We start from the raw sequence: 11,800 nt of genomic DNA, 5'->3' as shown, positions 1-11,800 counted from the left end.
ACATGGGATCCGAGTCCCTACTTATATGCATTTTTTGTCGCACCTCTCTAGTTCCTAACGATAAAAAAAATCCGTATATATATGTTCCTTGACATCAAAAAACTGTTCGATAACATACATTTAGTCCTATATATATATATAAATAATTATGCTTCCTGCGCCGTAAGCCGTTACGGCACTCTCTTTCTTCTTAGTAGAGCTGCTGGGTGGATGGTAATCGCATCTCCGAGATCGGGGCATCGTCCAAGAGCTAACAGGCAACGGCTTCCTCGGCCGTCGCATCCTCGTCGATATCGCGGTCCGGGGAGCGCCGGCGTCTGCGCCGGGCATTGGGCACCCCGGCGGCGCCGCCGGTAGCGCCCTTTTTCTTCACGAACTTGATGTTGTACGGATCCTCGGCGAGCTCCGGGTAGAGGGCCACGTCGTGGATGTACTCACCCTCGTAGTTGTTGGCATAGCTCTGCTTGAGGATCTCGTCGCTCTCCTGCTGGGTCCACTCTAGGGCGGTGGTCAGACCGCTGCGCAGGGCCTCCTTCTCCCGATGCCAGGCTTTGCGGACGGCCGTGAGCTTGGCGTGGTGCATCAGGCGCTGCTGCTCCTTGGCGACGGTGGTGCCGTACCGCAAATTGATGATTGCGTGCGCTCCATGGATCTTCACGTCGAGATAGTTGCCGCCCGAGGTGCCGGCAGCGGAGACCGCCGACGATGAGGAGCCACCGGAGCCACTGGAGCCAGGCGTCCCGGCCGGTGCAGCCTCGCGCGTGATCTCGTGGAAGGTGGTGTTCACTTGCCCCTGTAGCCGCTTGAGCTGTTGCCGGTCCTCGCTGGCACGCCACGCATCCTCCTTGACGAAGAAGAACGAGTCCTGCTGGGCGTTGTGCACCACGAAGGTGAAGGGCAGCAGCTTCGAGCGGTTGAACACGCTCGTGTACACGTCCCGATAGATCGCATTGGCCGCCGGTACGCTGGACACGATGGCCTGCCCGTCCGCCGTCCGGGAGACGACGATGCCCTTGCCGAAGGGCGGTTCCGTGTCGGAGCCGATGATGCGCGGCGAGGGGTCCATTACGTCGCACTTGAGAGCGGACCGCGGCGGGGCCGAGAGCTGCTCGAAGTCGGACATCCGGCGCACATTGAGGTGGGCGAGGAAGCCGCTCTCCACGGCCATGGTGGGGATATTGTCGAAGGGTCGGCGCATGTTCAGGGCAATGGGGTTGGCGGGCGGACGTCCCCAAAGGGCCGGCGGCTGCCAGAGGTCGCGTGCCAGCTGCGGCACCAGGTTGCCCACATTGTACCCAAGGGTTCGCATCCAACTGGCAAAGTCCTGCGGGTAGTGGCGCTCGTGGCCCACGTTGATGGGGTCGTTGCCGTTGAACCGGTACAGGTGGAGTCGCGTGGGCGTGATGATGCGCTCGGCCACGCGCTGCCAGTCCGGCGACATCCACTGTCCAATCAGCGGGTCGTAGACCCGGCCGTCGCCCATGTGCACCAGGGTGGTCACCTGGTCCAGGATGCCGCCGCAGAAGTCGATCGGCAGATACAGATATGGGTTCGAGTCGTAGACGATGTGGCCGAAGGGCGAGCGCATGATCTCGCGGATGCCCTCGCCGTACTGGTTGAAGAGCATCAGGGGCGTGCCGCTCTGGTCCGTGGCCACGTAGTACTTGTGGCGGTACACCTGCGCGTAGATCAGGTGCCCCACGTCGTCGTAGGTGAGCGACATCAGCTTGCCGTCGCGGGGCGAGTAGATCTGCGAGACCTCGTAGGGTCGCTGCTGGTTCGTGTAGAAGAACTGGGTCACGTTCCCGAAGTTGTCCTTGCGCGTGGTCAGCCGCTTCAGGTGGTCGTAGTAGTAGCGGACGTCGAAGCGACCCCGCTTCGAGGCGCGCACCAGCAGGCCCTGCGTGTTGTAGTGGAAGCGTTCCTCCCGCGCGTTCTGGGCCACCAGGCCGCGGGCGTCGTACTTGTACTGGCCCTCTCCGAACTTCACGATGCGGTCCTGGGCGTTGTACTCCATCGGGATCGTGTTGCCGCGGTAGGTGAGCGAGAGCAGATTGCCGTTGTCGTCGTACCGGAAGCCCCACGGCTCCTGCGCCTCCACGCCCACCAGCTGCCCGTCACAGTCCCAGGTGTAGTTCTTCACGTTCGTGTAGCTGTTCACGGCCATGTTCCGGGTGTAGGTTCGCGTCTGCGAGATGCGGCCGTGCACGCCGTACGAGAACTCCATGCGGAACACCTCCAGCCGATGTATGGCCAGGGCCATGCGCTGTGTCTGGAAGCGTCCGTCCACGGTCCGCGTGAAGCTGGCCGTGCCGTCGTGCAGCTGCGTCTGGTTGAGGGCGGGCCGCGTGAACTTGAACTGCCCGATGAGGCTAGGCTGGCCGGTGCGTGGGTCGTAGGCAAAGGCCTGCGTCGGCAGACTCTGGCCCCCGATGCGGCCCTGCAGGGCCACCACCCGCAGCTGGCTGTCGTACTCGTAGCTGAACTTGGCGTTGCTCAGCCCCGTCTTGGCCACGTAGTCGATGCGCTCCTCGGTGAGGAGGCCGGCGGCGTACTCGAAGTCCCAGCGATACTCCAGCTCCCGTTCCGCGTGCGACACCGTGCTGGGCATGCCGCTGGCCTCGTTGTACTGAAACTCGCTGCGTCCGTCCCCGTGGACCACCTCCGTGAGCTGGCCGGCCGCATTGTAACGGTAAACGATGCGGGCACCGTCCCCGGGAAGGATGGTCTGAAGCAGGGCTCCGGCGTGGCTGTAGTGCTGGAGGTAGGCTCGGGTGCTGCCCGGCGGCGTGTACGTGCAGCGGATGAAGCCGATCGAGGTCTGCATGCTGAAGCTGTGGCGTGTGCCAGAGGGCAGGACCACGTGCCGGAGGCCTCCAGCGTCGTCGTACTGCAGCACGAACTTGCGCTGGCTGGCCAGTCCGATCTCGGAGACGAGGTTCCAGTCGTTGTACACGAACGAGATGATGCCGTCCTGCTGCGAGGTGATCTCTGAGAGCAGGCCGTGCCGGTCGTAGCTGTACTTGAGCTCCGCAGGGCCCCAGGCCCAGCCCTCGACGCGGTTGAAGCGGTCATAGGTGATGTTCACCGGATAGCCATTGGTGGGGTAGTAGGACTTGGGCAGTCCCGACTGGTCGTAGGCCACGATCAGGATGGGGGTGCGTCGGCCGTCGTAGAAGGTTTCACGGTTGGTGAACTGGTCGAACTCCACTCCGATCACGCGCGACTGGTTGACCCAGATCTCGCGGTTGAGTGTCTGCTGGGGATTACGGACATCGCCGACCAGGTTGTACACCGAATACATCGAGTTGGTCAGCCCGTCGCCCATGGTGACGCTCTGGTGCGACCACATGGCCAGCATCTCCGCCTCCACGGGCAGTGCGGCCTCAAGCAGAGGGTGCCGGGCCACCGCAGAGGCCTCGACCACCACTCCGTTGGCCCCGTGGATGACCAGGGTGTTGTTGGCCTTCAGCTCTGCATCGGCGTGGGCCAGGCCGCGTTTCAGGAAGGTGGATCGGACGCCGCCGAGGACGAGCAGTTCGTTCGCATCGACGCCGACGACGCGCTCGCGGGAGAAGAGCGACTCCACGGAGGCGTGCACGTAGATGGTGAGTCCTTTGTTGTCCGCCAGCTGGGAGGTGATGCGCACGATCTCGCCGCTGGGCAGGATCATGCCCGTGACGCGCCCGAACTCGTCGTACTGGTAGATGTACGTCTCGCCGCCGGAGGAGCGCGAGTTGAGCAGGCCCGTGTTGCTGTCGTAGTCCAGCTCGATCTCCTGGCGCCCCTTCTCGCTCAGCTTGGTCATGATGCCGATTCCGTTGATCTGGATCTCCGACTTGTGGTCCTGTGTATTCTCAATGGAGCTCACGACATTGCTGTAGTCGCGCAGGAACTGGATCTTGTTGCCCGACGCGTCCGTGACCGTCGACAGGCGCCCAAAGCTGGTGTTCTTCGAGTACAGGAAGCTGTAGCGCGTCTTGCCCGAGGTCAGGTCCTTGGTGGCCACATGCTGGCCGTACCTATTGAACACGTAGATCTCGCTCGACGGCGGGAACGGAATGTGGAACTCTCCGTTTTCGTCGTGCGACGGCAGATAATGCTCCAAGGCCAAGACATGCAAGGATCCTGCAATTGGCAAAAGGTAAACACGAATGTCAGTCATGGATGGAATTTCTATTGCCTCTACTACTACACATATGTATAACTATTACTTAGTACAGAACATAGATACGTATAAATATGAGATCTTAAGGGATATTATCAGTATCTTTACCATTCGATTATGCCACACTCCATATGACAAATGTCTCTCAGAACAGCACTTCTCTCGGTGGAATTCACAATCATTGGAAATGATTATCTACTCACCTTCATTTGGCCACGTTTCAGTTGGAGTATTTTTATTTCTACAGCTCTATTATCCGCCACCAACATTTGCTGGATATTTTGATTGCCTTCCGCTGGCCCATAAAAGAGTTCCCTCCCCGTTAACGGACAGGGAGGGAGGGGCCTGTTGTTCCCAAACTATTATGCCGCTTCTGTTTCTGTTTCTGCTTCCCGGGAGTCTTGTGATGGTCTTAGACAATTCCTTTTAACTGGTCATCAAATTTATTCGCACTTCCCTTCGCCAGTCTCTCTCTCTCTCTTTCTCTCTGTCTGTCTCCTTCGGATTGTTGATCATTTGCTTAAGCTAAACGCCAGATTCTGGCAGCTGTTTGTTTTTACAGCCACAGTTCTGCCCACACCCCACATTTCCCGATTTCCCAGAGCACCCCTCTCTCTGCTCATAAAACGCTCCAAGTTTTGATTCACTGCAAGTGCACAAATACAAAATGGCGTAGGTATGCTCTATGAGTCTTTCCTCTGTCTTAAGTATTTTTGTGCAATTTGTTCCTCATCCTCCGCCCTCCGCCCACCGCTTCCTCAGCTTCATCACCAACCCAGTGCACATCGACCAATGCACTAGTGCCACCCACACTCCCGCCCACTGTTGTTGACTCTGAAGCCCCGTTTCATTTTAGTTAGTGTTGGAAATCGCTTTGGATTTGCATAAATTTACTCATTCCCTCCGCAGCTACGCACCACCCCACCACCCCACCACCCCACACACCCCAGCGCCACGCCTTCAGCCCGTTTCGGATTTGCATTCCAAACAGGCAACAACAAAGACGATGACAGCGTTTTGTATAAGACTGGGGGGTCCTGAGGGAGGAGTGACACTGCTAGAGGACATTAACGTAACATCATCACTGCTTCGACAACAACAGAAATCTATGTATATCTTTCTATAATCCGCAGCATCTGGACCACCGATCAATGCAGGATCGAAAGAGTATGCCACGGATATGGCTCGATCTTAGCCCAGCGTTGAAGACTGTGATTACAGTTTTCCAATGAATTTAAAAGGTATAATTTGAATATCTTGAACAATATTAAAACAGAAATATATCCAGAAAAAGATTGGCATGATTAAGTATTACTCTTCCAGGTTCCGAGGTTTTGCAACCTCGACACAGAATCAATCCGACATCGCCATTTCCAATGGCCTGTACTACGTAGGAAGGCCATAAATTTCGTACAATTATCGTATGAAACAATTCCCCACTGATTACGAATTATGCTTTTTGGTTTGGCCCCAACAGTCATGGAGCTTTTGCTCCTTTGCACACATATCACAATAAAAATATTAAATACATTGTGGGGTTATTCGGGCTGCTGTTGTTGCTATATTTTGGCACGGGTATGCGGATGGGGATTGGGATTGGGATTGGGATTGGGACTGCGGTCTGGCAGTGTTGATTTGATTGCGTTACAGTTCATTTACCCGGACGCAGCGCGCGCCGAACCACACCGCCACCATCTCCATCCGAGACACATCCCTGACGTCCTCCTGCTCCTGCTCCTGCTCCAGGCGCAGTTGGAGCGTAAGCCATTACGGTCTCATTTTAGAGGAGCGTTTGGGTTTCGGGTATTCGTGGGAGGACTCAACCGGACTGTAATTGGGACTGTTGTTGGGTGTGGCCTGGTTTAGTCGCTTCGGGTGGTGCCGGGTGGGTGGGGGCTGTGGCTGTGGCTGGGCTGCGTCTAGGGGTCTTTGGCTGGGCGCCAGGGCGCCAGGGCAACGATTGAGCGAATTTCAATGCAATAAATGTGTGACACTCCGCTGGAGGTTGAACCACCAGAACCACTTGTCCTGACCCCACCACCACCTCTCTGAGTATGGTGGCTGCTGTAATGTAATGTAATGGCCCCATAAACTGAACAACTTGTTTGTGCCCAGTGCAAAGGGTTCCGTTCCCACCATTGTGTCACCGATTGTGTGTTGCTGTGTTGGCTGTGGGCCCCCGCTTTCGAGGGGGTTTTGTTTTTACGGACTCTATCACTCTCCTCTCTCTATGCTTTAAGTCTTCATGGACATTCTGACATATGTCCAAGCGATAGAGACTCAACCGCGTTGATGGATTGCACTGGAAGTGAGAATATGTCTCACAGCTGAGCTTCTTGGAGGAGACAGACGATCTTGTAGCCCAAGAGGTAGCACCAATGGTACATCAATCGATGGAAAGTATTTCGACATAATATTACTACACTTAAAAAATTTCATCATTTCATAAATAGAAGCGTGATTCCATAGATACTCGTATTGACTTATTGATTCCGAAATGTTGATGGGTGTGTTTTCTGTCCTTCCATCCGTCCGTCCATTTGTGAATATTTTCGAATGCATTCAATACATTCCCATTTGTTGGACCCTCCCTCTGGCTATTCTTGGCAGCGTAATTAATGCTACCCACACACACACACATTGGCACACATTCACACGTACCCCTAGCGGGGAGGTGGGGCAGAAGAGCACGCACTCCACTTAAGCTGTGAGCTTTTAATGAAGCTTATTTGCGTGGAGCAAAGCGTGGAGGCTCCAGCGGCAAAGCGTCAATGGGGAAGCATCATAAACTTTGAGCTAAGCCTCCGAGCGGACACACGGGGTGCATTTATGTATATTCACATATATCTACGAGTATACACAAACCCATACACACACACACACTCGCATAGAAGACATCAGCAGACTGTTGATTAATGTGTTTCAGGGGCGGAGTGGGTTACGGCTGGGGCTGGTATATGGGATGTGGGATGTGGGTCTTGAGTTGGGTCTGAAGATTCGGGGTGGAAGGTAAAGTTGGCCAATTCGATTCCGCGTAGGTAATAAGATTGATTTTCACTTTTTCGCTTTTCACACTTTTGCAGAAAGCGAGGGAGAGCGAAAGAAACGGGGGGGGGGGGAGGGCAGTGGTAGAGACACTGGGCAGCAATCACTCACACGTGTTCCCAGGCTCCCCACCCCCGCACAGCAATGTCGACGACTAAAACTTGATTAATTATGGCCATTGATTTGCTTTCCACGGCTTCATCTCCTGCCCCTGCCCCTGCCATGGCCATGGCCATGGCCACTGGGAGCCTCAGCAGAAGCCTCTGCCCAGCAACAACCCCGACCCCCATGTCTGGCTCGTCATTAATTTGCGTTGCCTGGCATTCGACGCCACTGAATGGTCGTACCACCCTTTGTCCATCCGGCAGTCTGTGCGACCCATCGTTAGCGCCGGAGTGCGAGAGCCGTACTCCACTCCAGTCCACACCAGTCCATCCAACCACCCATCTATCCATCCGTATCCATCCACCCTCTCCCATTGTGGAAATTTATTAATTACGTTTTTGGTCTTATCAAATTACGCTTTGCTAATGCACTCAAATTTATACCTTCGATGTTTTTTGAGCTTTCGCTTACGCTTTCACATTTGGCTTCTTCTCTCGCTCTCTCTCTCCCGCTTTTTCTTTCACTTATTGGCAGCCATTTTGTTTTGTGTTTCGCCTTCTCCCTCTTCCGCTGAAGAGCGGGTGCTACCTGTGGGTGTGTGGGTGTGTGTTTGTGTGTGTGTGGGTCCTAATTTGTCCTCGTTCGAATTGTAACGGAAATTGGTTTCGCTTTTTCCTTTTCAGGACTCTCCAACTCCTCGAGTACCTTCGATTACAGTCCCATCCCCATTCCGGCCCCACTGGGTCCTTTTCTCCCTGGGGTACACACCCCACCCCAGTCTTCGACATTCGAGCGACATAATGGCCAATTACAACAGCAATTGCTTGTTCCTTCGATGCTTTTTCATTGTTCAGCGATGTTTCTGCCGCCGTTTGTTCCCTTGTTGTTGGAGTTGTTGAGTTTTTTAAATATGTCGCTATTGAGCTTTTTTATTTTTAAAGAATTTGCTGGTCTGGTTGTCGTTGAGTGTATTGTTGAGTCTGTTGTACATTTGTTGTTGTTGTTGAGCTCACTGTACACGTTGCTGCTAAGGTTTAGTTTAAAAGTTAATTATAGAATCTGTTGTTGAGTTTTTCACATGGTTTATAGTTGATTTCGTTAGCTTTATTGTTAGCTTTTTTTGTTCTTAAATGTTTGTGAACTAAAAAATATCATTTTGTGGTTGCCCTCAAGTCAGGTTTTTTGTTTCAGTAATTTTCCTTCTTGTATTTTATTTGTGGCTGTTATTTCTGGTGTTCTTCAGATTGTTGTTGTAATTCTTCTTAAGGTTATGTTGTGGTATTGTTGTTGTTGTTATTGTCTTATTGTTGTAGCTGTCATCATTATTTTTTTTGTACATATAATTTTCTTTGCAATGTTCTTGCTTTTTTTTTTGTTTTGCAATATTCCGAACTTCGATTACATATTTTTGGTATTTCTTGTGCCAGCAGTTAACATTTTTTGTTTTTCCCCACGTCCTATTTTCGCTCCCTCTTTACCGCTTGTTAACACTCGCATACACACACACAAAAAGAACAATGGTGAATAAGGAGCAAAAGCAGAAGTGGAAAATTTGCCAAAGGAAATGTTCCATTTTCCATGCGAATGTGTCGGGGGTTGTGTACAATTTGCTTCTGCCGTGCCACACAGCGTGGGAGGATGACTAATTTTTATATATCTGATGACAGTATATACGTATATGGGGAATATAAGTACATATGTATAAGTGTATACTATATTATTAAATAAGGAATACCAGGGTATACCAGTAAAAGTGTACGACCCAATGGGTATCTATTTGAGTGTGGAATGTGATTCGGTTGATACCAAAACCGAAAATATGCTAGATATCAGGGAGATATTTAGAAGCTAGTTATTATAGCCTTGTATGAAACTTCTTCAATGTTCATAAAATGACTGCTCTACTCATGCCTCTTTAATGCTCTTTAAAAAACAGAAAAGAAGTGCATTACTTGCTGATTCTCTCTACCAGAAAACCAAATGGAGAGTGAGCGAGATGAAAAACCCATAAACGAATACCGATTCCCACCGAATCCCACCAAATCGATTCGGTATTTTCTATATGTCCAATTGACTAACATAAACTTAGATATATAATTTATAAATTTGATAAGTATCATTTAAAATCCACTCACCTTGATCTGCCACATTGATGACGCCGTCCTGGGCCACGGCAATGGCCGAGATAGCCTGGAAGCGGGCGTTCGAGGAGAGCAGGGTCTCGGCGTTGCTTAGGGTTCCGTCGTCGTTGAGGGTCGCACCGCTGCCGATGCCCGAGGCCGTGGTCTTCGCCCCCAAGAGCACGGTGGTGGTAGTGGTGGGTCCTGTAGACATGAGACTGCCGCCGCCGACGATGCTGGCCAGGGTACCGCCGCCGTTGCCTGTGCCCGCGCCGGAGCCGGAACTAGAGCCAGAGCCTGAGAGCGTGCCGATGCCGATGCCACCAGGACAGATGCAGGCCGCGGAGCTGCCGTTGCCCGTGGGGAGCGAGGTGGAGGCAGAAGCGCTGCCGTTGTTTCCGTTTCCGCCCGCCGGGGTCGTCGGGGTGGTGCCGCCATTATTGCGTGTCGGGTTCACGGTCGTCGAGTAGGCGCCACCACTGGCCCCGCCTAGTCCGGCCGAGGCCGAGCTGCCGTTGCTGCCGGTGCCAATGGCGCACTCGCAGGTCTGGGAGCTGCTCGGGTTACGGTAAGATAGATGGATGGATAGATTGAGAGTTAGTGGTGCAACAGGAAATGGGTTTTGCTAGGCCCTTCCTCATCTCCTGACTATCCCTGGTCGCACCCCTATCTGCCGCTGGCGCTGCCGCTGCCGGTGCCGGTGCTGCTGCTGTTCCTACCCGGAACGCGTATTTATGATGACATTGTTTGTTCGATAAACATTCCAAAGTCTAAAGTAAGGGGGAGCCCGGTGGCTCGCTTATCGCTGGACACGCCCACACAGCAGACACCGACAGAGAGACGGAAACGGATACGGACACACACACAAGAAAACCGGAGACGAAGAAAAAGGACCCAAGACAACAATAAAACGAAAAAGGGGGTAAAAAAAAGTTGATTTATAGTTTCTGTCTGTGGCGCGACGGCCGCTAATTACTTTGCCACGTCTGGTGGCCACGCCTCCGTACTGTCCCCCATCCCACTGACCCACCATCCATCCGGATCCCACCTCCACCTCCAACTCCACCTCCGGTTGGACCCCTCCGGCACCTGATGCCATTCCCATGACCCCTGGTTCGGTGCCCATATAAAAGTGCTCCCTGGAATTCTATTTGCTTAAATAAACTGTGGACCCTCGTCCGGAACTGAATAAAGTTGCACAAATTGTTGGTTCACTCGCTGGCTATCCCCACCCCCACCTATCTTCTACTTCTGCTCCCTCCTCCCCTCATAATTCCCCTCTCGGGTCCCGGTCCCGTCAATTTTCAGCAACCACTCCGTTTTTTTGGACGCCACTCAAAGAACCAAATTAATTGGTTTAGTGTAAAATTTGCGATGTAAATCGGAGGGGCTCATAAAAGTAGAGTACGGGCTGCCGGGCTGGACCTCACTCCACGTCTTTTTTTCCCCTCTGTGTGTGTGTGTGTGGTGGTAGCCGACTAAGCCTTTCATGATATACCGATAGGGATAGCCACTACCCGTGATGCGTACTTCCGATTTAGTACATCGATTCTTGTGCTCAACTTCTGAATGCCATTTCAGGCGAGTATATTCCCTATTCGATTTTTTCACTTGTTTTTCTCGAGCTGATCGTTTTGGCTATAATCCTACACGTTTTATCCTTATTTCATATTCAAAAATCTATTTCACATCCGCCCTGAAAACACTTCTGATATGGTACCAACCCTGCGCGACGCTGTCCAACACTGAACCCGAAAATACTTTTCTTTCTCTTTTCTCTTAAATTTTTGACTCGATTGCCCCAGAAAGGGAAGTTCATTGACTGCTGCTGCTGCATCATGAATGTGTCCCCGGTATCCCCACCGCGATTTAATCAATGCAGCAATGCAAATGGCTTTAGTGCTTCTGGTCCACACACACACAAACACACATACATACACTAGTTGTATAGTACAGGAGGAGCCCATGAAAAATCAGACAATGAAATTCCCCAATGTGAGAATTCCAATTAATTTCTGGTCACCGTTTCCGATGCCTTCAAAACGGGTTAATAAAGTCAAATAAAGTTAACAGAGCTCCGCTCCACATCGAAAGAGGTAACGCATAGCAGGAGAGAGACAGGGACAGAGAGAGGGAGAGCGAGAGCGAGATAGAGAGAGGTAGATAGACACTCTTTGGGGCATTTGCCTAGTTGGCATGACATTTATGGCCGTTTTGGTGCATTGGATATTTTGTGCTGCTCTTGCTGAATTTTTTATTATTTATGCCCACTCTGTCGTCCATTGCTGTGCCTCGCTATATCCCCTATATTCTCGGCTAACCCTCTACCACTGCGTTTGTGAGTGCATGTGTGTGTGTGTGT

General features: G+C 52.4%; 1 protein-coding gene across 1 annotated transcript in view; it reads right to left on the bottom strand.

Moving 5' to 3' along the window:
- Positions 1 to 250: 250 nt before the first annotated feature.
- The window catches only part of LOC6596980 (teneurin-a), a 143,093-nt gene continuing 131,543 nt past the window's right edge, over positions 251 to 11,800 (bottom strand). Inside the window, exons 16-17 of the mRNA XM_026989637.1 lie at positions 9,454 to 9,992; positions 251 to 4,128 (exon numbers count right to left, since the gene is read on the bottom strand). Of these exons, the coding sequence (XP_026845438.1) occupies positions 251 to 4,128; positions 9,454 to 9,992 (4,417 nt within the window). The remainder of the gene's footprint in view (positions 4,129 to 9,453; positions 9,993 to 11,800) is intronic.

Source organism: Drosophila persimilis, unplaced genomic scaffold, assembly GCF_003286085.1.
Source record: "Drosophila persimilis strain 14011-0111.01,24,50 unplaced genomic scaffold, DperRS2 tig00000431-arrow-pilon, whole genome shotgun sequence".
Lineage (NCBI taxonomy): Eukaryota > Metazoa > Arthropoda > Insecta > Diptera > Drosophilidae > Drosophila > Drosophila persimilis.
Note: the sequence above shows the minus strand (reverse complement) of the source record. Positions and strands in the feature narration are given on the sequence as shown.